This window comes from Arctopsyche grandis, chromosome 9 (assembly GCF_051622035.1).
Source record: "Arctopsyche grandis isolate Sample6627 chromosome 9, ASM5162203v2, whole genome shotgun sequence".
NCBI lineage: Eukaryota > Metazoa > Arthropoda > Insecta > Trichoptera > Hydropsychidae > Arctopsyche > Arctopsyche grandis.
In genome coordinates, this window is record NC_135363.1 from 5,019,617 (window position 1) to 5,035,153 (window position 15,537).

At 33.8% G+C, this 15,537-nt stretch overlaps 2 protein-coding genes across 6 annotated transcripts in view; one reads left to right on the plus strand and one right to left on the minus strand.

Annotated features, from left to right (window-relative positions):
• The window catches only part of LOC143917122 (solute carrier family 22 member 13-like), a 67,846-nt gene that overhangs the window by 9,597 nt on the left and 42,712 nt on the right, over positions 1 to 15,537 (minus strand). The gene's annotated exons all lie outside the window — the stretch shown is intronic.
• On the plus strand, positions 9,067 to 10,890 carry LOC143917135 (pupal cuticle protein Edg-84A-like). The gene is made up of 2 exons (XM_077438547.1): positions 9,067 to 9,104; positions 10,159 to 10,890. Exons 1-2 carry the CDS (start codon positions 9,093 to 9,095, stop codon positions 10,723 to 10,725), a joined length of 579 nt encoding a protein of 192 aa, XP_077294673.1. The 5' UTR covers positions 9,067 to 9,092; the 3' UTR covers positions 10,726 to 10,890.

Sequence of the window (15,537 nt, forward strand, 5' to 3'; positions counted from 1 at the left end):
CGGACATGCACACAACAAAGCCAGAAAGTTCCATCGTAATCGGTTCAGTGATTCAGGAGCCTATTCGAGACAGATAAACATTGACTTTTTATATATGTATATATATATATATATATATATATATATATATATATATATATATATATATATATATATATATATATATATATATATATATATATAGACTAGCTGAACCCGGCATGCGTTGCAATTCCACAATAACGCATGCAATTCCCGTTCCCGTTTCTCGATGTGTTTCGATAAGTGAAAGTTTCGGTTTCAAATTGATACTTAATAATCAAATTAAATTACAGTAATGATAATTTGTCGGAAAAATGCAGGCGGCGAATAGCCGTGTCGTCAAAAAGCTTACAAAAAACTGTAGTAAAAAAAAAGTTTTTAAAAACCAGCCTCTTCTATGTTTTGTATATAATATTATTTTAAGTATGAAAAATATAGAGTGAAAAAAAGAAAAAGTTATAGGCGTTTAAACTATAAAAATCTGACATAGCAAGATGGTGGCGAACCGGGAAAAAAACGATCAAAACAGTGTGGACAAATGGATTCCCGGAAAAATGCACTAAATTGCACTGAATAGTGGCTCAGTTTTAATTTTCAAAGGCGCTCAAAAAGAAATCACGGAATAGAATTCCACAAAAAAGGATGGCACCATCGTATAACATAAAAATACCCCCTTTGACGCTTTTTTGTGGAATTCTATTGCGATAGTTCTCCTTGGGCATTTTTGAAAGTTTGGATGTCTCGAGAGTGCAACTATCTGGAGTGCATTTTTCCGGTCACTGGACAAATGTTACAGTGTGGACGATAGACGTCACCGTGAAAGAAGATGCAGTATTTTCAAACACGTCTATTACGATTATTTTTCACCATGGTAATGGTGGACTTGATTTCCACATATATTGATGACCAAACCGAGCAAAATGGCAAAGTTTGAAAACGATCGGAAGAGTGTGGAAAATAGCCCAAATTTTTTCCGACTACAAATCGTAAGTGAAAGTAAGAAGAGGTTCTAATCTATCGTCATATGTAGAGTTTTAATATTATAGTCCTCATTCGAATAGCGAATGAATTTGCTGATAGTAAGAAATAAATTGATAAGAGAAAAGAAACTCTCACAACAAACAATCAATGAATGAATGGTCGGTGTCAAGTTTTGGCCAAAATGGCTACAAATTCGACACGTCAGTCCTCAAGCGTAATTTGATTCTGAAAATTATAATATAATATAATATAACGATTGCGTGAACGTTATTAGTATGCCAATTCGAAAGCACAATTTCCACATGCCGGCAATAAATTGCGTAAAAATTAATTCCAATATATACATATGTATACGTACGCAAGTACCAATATTATAAATATATTACATATTCACCGCGTTTGATTTTAATTGTAATACATATTTAACGCATTGTTTTTGTTAATCGTGCACGAATGTAATGAATGGCCGTAAAATGATTGGTTGCGACCGTAAATTCAACGAAGCGCACCAAAAACGAAGCACGTTTTTGAATCGAAATGCAAATTATACGAAAGTTTTCCACCTTTCACAAAGAACTGTTTCATTTTCAGTTTATGCCCGTATGTATATGAGAGTGAATTATAGTCGTTAACACGTTCACTGCCGCCTTGAAAAATAATTACGTAACCAAATAAATACATAAATGAATTTATCTATGGGATTTTGATTTGATCCGCGCATACTGATTAGAGATTAATGGATTATATTGTTTAGATATGGAATGTATTTAAATGTCGGAAATCATTTATCATGCAAACCGTCAAAAATTTCCACACTGTGACCTTGACTTCGTTGAAAACATTCGTTTCGCATTCAGATAGTTTAAAAATAATAGTGTAACACCATCTTACATATAAAACACTAAAGTTTGTTCGTATGTAAGTATGTACATATGTACCTACATATTTTTCTTCAATTTAATTAATAGTCGACAGTCTATTTTTCTGACGTCATCGAAAAAATAATTCGCTTTTTTCCGATTCAAAGGATTCCCGGGGGCGTAGGCGCCGAGGGCGTAGCCCTAGGGGTCGCAGACACCGAGGGCGGAGCCCAAAGGGGTGCATACCCCGGGGGTGTACATATATTTTTTTATAAGAGACTTACTATATAAATATGTTTGTTTGTTCGTGACAGTCAGTTTAATAAAAAAAACAAATTCAAATAAATTTATATAAAAATTTAATAAAATGTTTACTATTATATAAGTCATGTTTAAGCGGTGTATATTACAAATACCGAGTGAAGCCGGGTAATAAAGCTAGTATATTATAGTAGTGTTGTGCCCGTTGATGTTTCTACGGGTGGTTTTACTATTTATTTATTTACATATTTTTGCCACAGTGACATTACAGAATACTCTAACGCGTCACTGTGACCTGACATATAAGCATAATACAAATACTATATACAATAATCGAGGCATCTATGTAATAGATAATTTTTTGTAATCATATTCAAATAGTGGTGATATAGTGGGTAGGATGGTTTTTGTCAATTTGATGGAGGAACCGCTTCGATAAAGAAATCAGATAAAATGGCAAATTCTGATAGGAAACGATCGACAAATATTCAAGTCTGACCAGCAGCATTCAAGATAATACTCAGAATAAATTCTTTTCAATCAAAGTCAGCTCAAGGTATCGAACCCGGCGGCCTCTCGGTGCTTAGTATCAACGCAACCTCGCCACGCTGCTGACTGCTGGCTTATTGAAAAACAATTGACACGTAAGCCACAACTGAGGCTATTGTCGCTAGTGGTTTATGTATACATATTCCTTCCCTTCTCATCCCAGCAAGCTTGCTTGGCCGTCCGCGTACAAATGGGCATACGTACATACTTCACTACAGTTTTAATATATACTAACTGAGCCCGGCATGCGATGTAGTGCCACTCATTCCTGTTTTCTCGTTCCCATTTTATTTGTTTACAGAAATGATCGTGGGCATGCACACAATAACTCATGTAAGTTTCATCGCAATAGGTGGAATGGTATAGGAACGCATACGACACAGACATACAAACAAACAAACATTGATTTTTGAAATGGAAGATTATTTTTATGTATATTATATTAAATGGGCAATTGCTTAATAACTTTTACAAAAAAAAATTACACAGTGGTTAAATCTATGATATAATATTGACTGATTTTATATATTAAAGTAGAAAGTTTAGTCAATTCGTCGGTATATATCGAAAATTATAAATCTTCAAATATTTAAGGTATATTCATATTAGCATAGAACGCACCGGAAACTGTACCTAACCACCAAGTATAGTATGTAAGTATTCTTCAATCAATTCTATACGGACGCATATGAATGCGTGAATGTGCATGAGCCAATGGAATATATGAATGTGTCCATGTGAATTAACCAGCAGCATAGATCAATGATTACTATCTAATTCTTTCAATTGTGTGGTCACGGGTGCTATCCCATATACTGCTGGCCAAACCTTGGATATGTGACGACTCCAAGGGTGACCGGAAAAATGCACTCGAGATAGTTGCACTCTTGAGACATCAAAAATTTCCAGGATGCTCAAGGAGAACTAACGCAATAGAATTCCACAAAAAAACGTCAAGGGGTTTTTCATGTTATCCGAGGATGCTAACCTTTTTTTACATACCTCCTTTACGTTTCACATGGCTTTCGTGTTAGTGGTCATTTTTGTGGAGTTCTATTGCGTAAGTTCTTTTTGAGCGCCAATTTAGTGCATTTTTCCGGGAACCTACTCCAAGGTCGATCGTATCCTACCAAAGTTTGCCAATTTATCTGATTTCATTGAAACCATTCCAACAAATTGGCAACCCTGTCCTACCCCTTTCAAGTTTTTCAGTATCTCGATTTTCACTGATTAGAAAAGATTGCAAAATTTTGTCAATAGGTGTCTCTGTGGCTGTTAATCTTTTGATCATATATGTCGTGTTTAATAAATGTGTGTGCCTGTACCTGTTTAAATGATTATAAAATAATTCTGAATCTGTTAGACGAGTTTGCATGATTGTTCAATAAATAAAATAAAATAATGCTTTTCCGACTTTTATTCATTTAATTTTTCTTTTAATCTCATCGAAATCCTTTCAAGAGAATTTGTAGAAAAATATCATAATCCAAAGCGTCCCCGTTTGACAAGTTAAAATTTACAGGTTTACTACGACAATAGTACAATAGTATCTGATGAGTACACACAAAATACTCATTGGGGCAATCCTAAACGATAAAAATAATAAAAAACACGTAATAAATAACGGAGTAACAAAAGCAAAAACAAATTGCCCTGATGAATATCCGTAGTCTACATATGAGATAGTTCAGCTTTTTTATGACCTATGTATTGTCAAACAATACTACATATTTATTTTATGGCAATGATATTTCGCAAGTACCGCTATTTCCAGAGTTGGACTTTTCAATTAGAATTTTTGGCATTTTTGCATATTTATCTCGGAAAATTTATGGAATATCTATGTAGATAGCGAGTTTGTTAGGTGAGCAATTAACTGTACGCAGAGCTCGGAATGGTAATTTTCACGAATGGAACGGCTCGATAATTTTCAAAACATGATTTAGATTTTTTTTATTGTCCCTATTATAATAAACTAGTGTTGTGCCTATTGATTTCAACGGGTGGTTTCGGAAAGGAATTGATGCACGAATTAAAATAAAGTTATTACATTTACATTTATACCAGTTAGGTAGGCCTTACAGGTAAACCCAAATGCGCCTTCCTGGCCAATTACAAACAATACAGCGTTTTTATTATACAAGTCGCTGAATTATGAGACAGTGAAAACTCGCAAATTAGCGAGACATCTATGAATTGTACATAAATGGCCTAAAATGCCTTCTAGGCCTTCGACTCGGCGACCCCCTGAGCCGTTTAAAAAATAAATCGAATCATTTGTTCGATACGGCTACGCCCCCTGTGGGGCCCCATGCGGTTGGTCGGCGGGGCCTCATGGGACTGCGCCCTCTGCGGGACTTTGAATCCTTTGAATCGAAAAAAATCGAATCGGCGCCTATGAATTGAAAAAAAAAAATCGAATCATTTCTTCGATGACGTCACGGATCTACGAACGAACAACCAAGGATACATACATACATATATGCAAAGTCTATTTCCAAATTATATATTAAGATGATAAGCATTTTCGATACAAATTGAACACAAATGTTGGGAAACTTACACAAGATAAAAGTATTACTTCCGGTTCACGAATTCTGACCAAAACCTACATACATAAATCAACTCTACATAAAGAATACAAATATAAATTTTCAACTTAATATTTTCGGGGGTGTGGAAAGAATCGTGGTCACAACATTTTTGACTTTTCTAAGAAAATAAATCCCACTTCTGGTTTATTATAGTTAGTATTTTTTTTTATTTTCATCATATTGATACAACAATTATACTTGAATAAATAAACATCACATGTTTAAGGGGTCGAAAAAAATCGAGCAAGAGTAAACTGCCACTTCCGGTTGACGGATGCTTATCAAACAAAATTTATACATAACTTGGTATTAAACTCAAAATTTTAGACATGAAATTTCAGTTCAATAAACCAAAGGGTTTCAGAGAAAAACATAAAAAAAAAACATATTTTAAAAATAATGGGTTATAAAATTAATAATTTCTATTATGTACATATAAAAAATTTACAGGCCGATTCGATTAGCGGCTTGGGAGATGATTGAATTCAAAAACAAAAAAAATATAACACCTATTATGGGAGGTACCATTTCCGGTCAACTTGCAAATTTGAAAAAAAAAATTACGTCGTATCGATAAGAATTTTAGTAACCGATACTAAGTTTCAGTTCGATAGAACGAACGGTGTTCAAAAAATCCCCAAAATACGCAGACACACAGTTCACATACAGACATTCACACAGGCACACACACATTTTTCTAGATCATGAAAACGTGATCAGCGATTGATTCTGAGTTTGAATCAGTCAAAATATGCTACAAATATCATTGCAGTTGTGCACAAAATCTGCGACACAATACAGGCTGTTTATACTATTTCTTGGAAACGACAAGCCCGCGTCAAAACGGGTCAGAGAAAACTATGACTGTCATTGCTCACCCCACCATTGTTCATTATATAATGTTGTTTTATGTTTTTCCCTTATTATTTTTGTAAAATTGATAAGGATTGGAAGCCTTAGCTCATATGCATAGATAAACTCGGTCAAGATTTTATAATCGAGAATTCGTTCATTTCCGGTCCGTATAAATCTGCAATAATTTAACAATCTCTCATCGAAACGATGAGATGTGGATCTTCAGATGGATGCGCTCGATAATTTCCACGAAAAAACGAAGTTTTATTCATACGTGCATTATGAAAAACTGATCCATCTATTTCGACGGAAACAATGCGAATTGTTAATGAAACTGAGTGTCAGTCAGTGTATTTTGCGAAATCCTCGTACGAATCTCACGCGTTCTCAACCCAATTAACGAGAGAACGGCCATGTCGTCGCAGGTTGACAACCGATGGCACTTGAAAGACCATATCGTCGAGCTGAGAGACGGATGACCAAACAATACAATCTAAGTCAACATTTCAACCAAGTCAAACTTTCACCCATCCAATAAAATAATACACATTATTATATCTATATAGAAAGTAAAAATATCGGTCAAGAAATGAAAAATCACTCTCTCGATCGAGTTTTTGCTCGAATATACATAGTTTGTACAAATATATAAACTAGCGATTGATATGTGAGACCTAACCTCAATACTCACGAGTACTTACATACTGTATATGCATTTGCATATTGAGATTTAATGTCGTGCAGAGCTGGGTCCTTTCACCAGTGTCTATCTACATACCATATAAATCGAAAGTCGATCTGTTTCAGATATTCTGTATAAGCCATAAATTCTCAGTTCAGTTTTGCATAAGCATAGGTATAATATTTCCGAACAATCACTGATAATATTTGAAAAACGATTATTTGCGCACAGTGAAATATGATTACGTAGCAACGAAACGAAAAATAAGCACAAAATTTGTCAAACGCATTTTTTAAAATTTGATTTATAACAAATACATACATATGTAAACAATTTTAACCAAAGTGAAGCAAGGTGCATTCGTTAGATTTATATGCAATATAATAATATTGTTGCGTAGGGATGGGTTCAGGGATCCAAATGATAGGCTAAAGTCACTTCCCTGCATTTATTCTACGACTTTGGAGGTCCACACGAAACTGGCGTTCATTTGAAAGTGTCCAGTCCACTGTGTGTCCCTTTTTTTTAAAGGCAGGGAGTCGAGTGCTAGGAAATGTCTTAGTTCGAACAGACCCGGCAATCCCTAAAAAAGTTATTCCTTAAATTCGGAATTCTACACTTAACATTGGTCCAGAATTCTTACTTTACAATACATATATAAAAAACGAATGTACATATTTTTATTTTATTTTATTTTATTGTCACAAATCAATACACACTCGCCATTACAGATTTGCTCCAATGCGACGGGTGTACGTTAATGAAATACATAAACAATCAGAAATCAGAAATACAGTAATACATACATATACAATCAGAATATATAGAATATAACAATTAATCATAGTGACATCTATAAATAATAATCATAGTGACATCTATGGATTTCAGATTACTGTGTATAATTAATACAAATTATACACAGGCAGATTTTTGTGACAACAGGATTAGATTTTTTAATACCAATTTTCAGGAACCGTTTCAGCAATGATCAGATAAAATTGGCAAACTCTGATAGAGAAACGATCGATTTGGAGTCACAAAACCCCCAAATCTAACCAGCAGTGGCGAGGACACGAACCTATGACCTCAGTGATGCTAAATATATACGCTATCACTAAGCCAAACTGCTGGCATATGTATGTTTTGTTTTTTGGTAAACGGATTATTGCACAAATTGAGATCGCGCTCACGACAATCGTTACCACGAAAACCACGTATACGGAATATCTGGCATTCGAGTTATCGTTAGTACAATATTTCGCGTAGATAGCTTTCGATTAATAGATTTTTTGGGTGCCAGATGTTCCGTGATCTAGATTTTAGTGAGGAGCGCGAGATCGCTTTTTTGCGGAATAATGACCGAACAGTTTTTTTGCATGGAGATTTAAAAAAATAAATAATTCACAAGAATTCAGAAGATCACGTCGTGAACACTGACAAGAATACTCATACCTGAAGACATATGTATACACGCACACGCTCATTTGTACGTGGACGGCTGGTCGTGTCACGGTTACATAATAATGCAGGAGATTACGCTGTTACTACTGAGGAACACACATTCGCATGCTGATTTGTACGCGCTTGAACGGGCGAGCATGTGGGGATGGAATTAAGAGGCAGTGCAGGGGGTGGTATGAGGGAAAAATGCGAATTGACCACAAGGGCTGTGCGTACCGAAACTACTAGCGACAATAGCCTCGGGTGTGATTCATGTGTCAAATCCTTTCCAAAAACACCCGTTGAAATATCAACGGGTACAAATAGTAATGTATAATCGAATTCAAGTAAGAAAAGATCATTTTTGTTAAATTCATCAAAGCTGTACTTCAATACATTATACTATAGTCACACTGGGCCATCAAAAACATAGGAATTTCTAATCTAATCAATCTAAATGTATACATCGGAAAAGTTATAATGAAATTTTAAACCATTTCCAAAGACGATCAACTTGGAAATTCCTGGCTACCTGTTGGTCCAGTCTATGAACATATATCTACATATGTATATGTTAATGCAACTATGATATGTACATACATATATGAAATGTTTAACGCGATTGTTTTTGTTCGTGTTTTGAGTCGAATTTTTGGCATTTTGGTTGGCGACTTCTGCTCTCGATTAATTAATATGACCGCTCGTTTGCATTTTCGTATTGCAACAAATTTTGGAAACAATTCCTACTCGATTCGCTTTAAAAAAATACATTCACCGCGATAGTATAAAAGCACTGCAGTATCATCGTCACAATATCACAATTCATTTTCCTTCAGACGAAACACAATGGCTTCAAAGGTGTGTGTGCGTTTTGTGCGAGCTCGTTGTGTATTTGTTTTATAACCCGAAAACGTGTACAAAAAATAATTTAAATCGGTCGCAAACGGGCTAAAAATCGTAAATAGTGCAAAAATTAAGATGCGTATAGCGCATTGTTATACTAAATCAATTAATATGTGATAATATTATGATTTTTAAAAGTGTACCATTTCACTGACGGCTTGTATAATATTACATTGAATATAATTCATCTTTAACTTGTTAATTATCAATACGTACATCAATTCAAAATATAATAATATAATTAATGTAACATTGTTGATTTTAAATATAAGTTAATGAAAAATTTACATTGAAAATTTCGGCTACTCAAATATATATTCAAACTACTCGTTTGAATTTAAATATATTTTAAAATTTAACAAAAAATAATAACGAATAATTTTGAGCTCGATTAATTAATAAATGAACCGTTATATTTGAAAGTGGTGGTAGTCCAATTTTCAGTTCCAAAAACACTATTTATATTTGACTCTTTAATCACTTATTTAATTCCACCAGTATTTTTAAATTTTGTTAAACGTAAAACACTATATTTAATGTGTTGCGAAATATTTCTCGAAATGAAGAAAAGTCGACTTATGCCACTTTCAATAATAACAGCTCAAATGATTGCTCATTTACATTCATTAGCATTTATATAAAAAGGACATTACTGTTGACCAAGATACGAATGTCGGATTGGTTCATCAGAAATACAGGAATTTCTCAGTGGGTTGCCATTGAAATAGCTTGAACGTTACTAAAAATTGCGATGAAAATATATATTGAAATTCGTTATATTTTAGTTGAATATTTCGATGAAAATATATATTGAAATTCGTTATATTTTAGTTGAATATTTCGATGAAATTCAATTTTACGTAAAAAAAAGTACTATTTTCAAAGTCCATTTTTTGTGCTCACAGTGATGTTTGAATGTTTCGACCTGTCTACGATCATTTGAAATACTTTCAACTTTTAAAATCCAAAATTCAATGTACAATTTGTCTAATTTTTGGCATGATTTCAGTTGATCTTCTTGACTTGCTTGGTGGCGGCCGCTCAAGCTGGCGTGATAGCCGACCATGGCGCTTCTTCATACGGCCACGAGGACCTCTCAAACTATGATTTCGGACACGGAGACCACACCGAAGTAGACTACCACTCCCATCCCAAATACGAATTCTCTTACGATGTCAAGGACGAGCATACAGGAGACGTGAAGAGCCAGCAGGAGACCAGAGACGGAGACACCGTCCATGGATCTTACTCCGTCGTAGATCCTGATGGCCACAAGCGCACTGTGGACTACACTGCTGATGATCACAATGGTTTCAAAGCCACAGTCAGGAGGGAACCAATCGCTGGACATGCCGCTTCCTACGGAGGTCATCAACAATCATTAGACGCTTCTGCTTATCAAGGACATGACGCTTACCAATCTTTCGACGGACATCAAGGTTTTGAAGCTCAACAGGCTTTCGAAGGACACCAGGGATTCGAAGGACACCAAGCTTATGCAGGACAACAATCCTACGATGATCATCAAGGGTTCGAGGCTCAACAATCATACGAAGGTCACGGTTCTTATCATTGATTTTTTTCATCCAATATTGATCTGTTAAATGCACGAAGACTGAATTGTTTACGATCACTGTATTTTGTAAATTGATCGTAGTGAATAATATAATATGTATGTTGTATTATTGATCGTTTGTTGATTGTGACATTTGGCAAATATAATAAAATTTATGTTTATGTTTATATGTGTGTTTTTATTGTACAATAATATGTTTGTCTTGAATTGGGTCTAGATTCTGTAGTGTGTTTTTTTTTCTTTCTATAAATAAATAAAACCAATTATGTTATATAAGTAAGATATATGTGATATGAAAGTATAATCACATTGAGTAGCTACTCGTATTCATTTCGAACATTCAGACTATAAATTAGCAAAAACTATCAAAAATCTTGTGAAAATAGTTGAAAGTAATCTATTTTTTACCAAATTCTTTATAATAATTAAATAAAAAAGTTTAAAAAAATATACATAATATATGAAGATTTTCTTAGCTTTAGTAAGATCCAAAGCGTTTCGATATGGACACAGCAATGAATATTTTAGAAAGGCGTATAATACAAAGACCACATACATATATAGTTTACAAATGTATTATATTCCATTTACATGGTTCAATGCTTGATGTATTATTTTAGTAAACCTACATATGTATGTATATCAAGATTTATACGGCAGACTGATTTTTAAGAATCACCAAATGATTAATTACTACCGCCATCTACATATGTTTAAAACTAAAAACTGGATAAACGTCACCCACTTTTCAGAAATTCAAATTTCGAACGCGTCTTACACGATATTTTTGCACTATCGTAATGGTGGAGGATCTATTTACTTATATTGATGACCAAAATGAGCAATATGGCAAAGTATGAAAACGATCGGATAAGAGGCAATTTATTTCGTGAATTGTAAGTGAAACGTAAAGGAGGTATGTAAAAATCACAGACATACAGAATCATACGGTACGGCACGCCTAGATAGACTCCAGCTATGAATGGGTGTGTCATCATGTCGTTGTTAATCCGAATGATTTTATTGTTTCAACAAGTTTCTCCTAAATTTCATTAAATACGGAAATCACCGTTATCGATCACTGTCAAACCTATGTCAATACAAGGATATAATATCACCGAAAACACTCCAGGGGTGAGTTTTGGCCTGAATTTCCATATCAATAAGCATAGATCAGACGTGTTACCGCTTTTTTACAATAAAAAAAAACACATTCTACCGTGTAAAACTATATATGTAGACTATACAACTGAAACCGTGTAAATCGAAGTTTATTATTATAATTATTATTAATTACTTAACGCTGAAACAGCTCAAATTAAATGTTGTCAGTAAAATACATTGCCCTTTTCTTTTTTTCATTCTGTTATTTCAAGACGAAAGTGGTTGATCATTGTAGAAATACTATTCGCAAAACATTTAAATACTTTTGGTGACGTTTGGATGTGAAACTATGACATTGAATAACAAGCTACTACAAAAAAGTCCAATGCACTTAAAGAAGTATGGAATGTTGTATGCGTGGCATAACGAGGAAAGACAGGGAACGGAATACGTGGGTGAGAAGTATGACAGGGTAGTAGATATAGTGGATAAAGTGAAGATATTGAAATGTTAATGGGTGGGTCACGTGGCTAGAAGAATGGACGAAAGAAGTGCTAGAATGGTACCCGAGAGAATGATAAAGGGTAAAATACAGACCGCAGGGAAGATGGGTAGACGAAATTGGGAAAATGTGTGGGGTGAGATGGATGAGAGTTGCGCAAAACAGAGAAGAGTGGAAGCATATTGGAGAGACCTTCATCCAGCAGTGGATGGTGAATGGCTGTAGTCGATGATGATGATGATGATGAATTATAACATATACAAGTAGTAAAAATGATATGTAATAATTTTTGACTAATTTATAATTAGGAATTATGTACTAAAGACATTTTATAAAAAAATACGAGGAATTTAATCCACAAAATCTCTAGAATAATTTTGACTTATTTAATGAATAGGTATCAATAGAAAATAATTAAATTGAAAAATTGAAACAACAGCTTAAATATTTTGTACCTTCTGTTTTCACTTTCATTTATTAACGATCGTAACAATGAAACAATAAATAACAATTAATATTAAACGATCAACGCCAAAGATTAATATAGACATTAATTAACGCTCCATAAATCATTGAACTCTCTAAACTACATGTAAGATCAAAATAATAAAGCCATTATATAAAAATTATGTTGATTTATTACAAACATAAAATAAACTATAAACAAAAAGGAACCGAATTCAGATCGAAAAAATCACAATATATGTACTTAGCAACTAAAGTTAAACTAAAAATCACCGATAAATCAATTATGATGTCCTAAAGGTTCCCTACGAACTGTAGCTTGGAATCCGTTTTTAGGATCAGCTGTATACTCCACAATCCGTTTATAACCATCAGGATCAATCAGGGAATAAGATCCTTGGACAACATCACCGTGTCTGGTCTCGTGTTGACTTTTAGAATCACCGGTCAGAGAGTCTTCTATGTCGTATGCGAAATTATACTGTGGATTTGGATCGTATTCTTCAATCTCATTATGTTGGGCTTGTTGGGGCACGTAAATGGCAAAAGCGATTGTGAAGATCACCGATACTAATATAAACTAAACAAAAACATATTTTAAAAGTGATATATTTACGTGTTTTTGATTAAATTTTCAAATTAGTATTGTACCTTTGATATCATCTTGATCACGTTCTTCGAGTGGCCGATGATGTAAACGATTGATACTTTCACTCGATCGTTCCATGTATATATAGGTAAATGATATGATTTTTTTATCTTACATATGTCTTAAATTAGACTCGTTGAAAGAAGGGGTTTGAACATCCTGTGACACACTTGTACTACTATAGAGAGTTTGTTCACATCGTGCAAATACTGTGCACCAACAGATTTTTGCTGTACATTTTAACGTTGTTTTATCGTCATTATTTACCATCCACTGCTGGATGAAGCCCTCTCCAACATGCTTCCATTCGTTTCTATATTGGAAAGATCTCATTTATCACAAAAAATACGTTTTTTTCTAATTTTATCTCCCTTGTGATCTTCCTTGCACCCTTTAACAATCCCTCAGGTACTGTTCGAGCACTTCTTTCGTCCATTCTTCTAGCTATGTAGGTGACTCGCCCGTTGCCTTTTCAATATCTAGTTGTTGTTTCTGTATTGAAAATATGCTCTTCGAAATTATATACACATATAATTTGTTTTATGATCGAGCAGTCTGAGATAATTGTGTTAAATGGCCGATGATTTTCCACTTTCCACTTAAAATCGGTAATTTATAGAAAGATTTCGGAATGTAAATAAAATGTCTTATGAAAGCATTTTTGAATAATTTTTCCTTAGATTTCAAAAATATTCATAGCGATGACTTACTTAGTCAGAGTTAAAATCTTGATTCCAATACTATTTCCAATTATATTATCATTTTAAGCTTTTTTTTTAATCTTTACTTTCTCAGGCTGCATTGAAAGGGTTGGTGGCCTCATTTTGAGGGTTGAAGAAAAAACAATACGACTTTAATAGTTAAAATTGGGTAAAACTAAATCACCGATTATCATATTTTGTAACTTTACTAATTAAATATTAACCATGGAACTTGAAGTCCACCAACATTAGAGCCGGGGCACATCGTGCGACTTACGAGCGACTTGGTTGAGGGCAACCAGACCAATTTATGCTGTTAAATGGGGTATGCCACACCCACCAACTTCTTTGTCGCTCACATTTCCATACATTTTTTCTGGTCGCGCAACTAGTCGTCCGACAAAACTTCACGGTGTTGCCCGGGTTTTACATCACTGAGCAACAAAAAAATAAATAAGTTTAGACTATTCAATCTGTAGCACTGAATTCGAATACGACAATGATTATTACGAGCGTTTAAAAAATTGCGCAGTTTTTACAGATTTTTAGCTTTTGAAGTCAAAATCTAGTATTGCTACGCCAAAAGTGAGTATTAAAATCAATATGTGAATGTTTTTATATTAAATTTGATTTTTTGTTGCAGTAAAATATTTATAATTAATTATTTAGCGAATTTTAAAAGTCAAAAATATTTTTTTTTCTTACACTTCATTTTTCTTTAATTTTTTTAACATTAATTATTAAAGAATATGCGAGATAAAATATTCAAATCCTGATTTGGAATTGATCAATATACCAAAAATGTACAATGTTTTTATTTCAAGACAGCGTATTTCAACTCCCAATTATTCCTAGTAAGTAAAAGTGGGGTATTCTTCGAAAAATCTCTATCAATGTGTCCAATATATAAGATTTTTACAATTATCAATCAATAATACATTTCCTATGAATACTTATTTGTATCATATACATACATACGTTCAAAACCGAATTTCTAAAATCCGTCTTCGTGAGATGAAAGCCTACCTAATATGTGTAATCATTGCACGGTTCGTCCACCGTGGACGAGTGCACGTAACACCAAAGACTAAATACGATATGCAGAAAAAGAAAGGTTTATTTATTACAAAATACTTAAGTTTGGCATTACAAAAACAACAACAAAAAAAAACTTAAGATGTCCGGAACTCTTCAATCAAATTTAATCACGCAGACTTCCCGCTTCGAAAACTACACCAAAGATACAAATGTTCTTTCTGGGTCACGCATCGTTTAAATAATATAAAATGCACGGTTGCGCTTAATTATAAAGATTACATATTATATAGAGTATAATCGTTATGATAAACGAAATGCAATTAGCATATCGTTAAAACGTTTCACGCACGCCT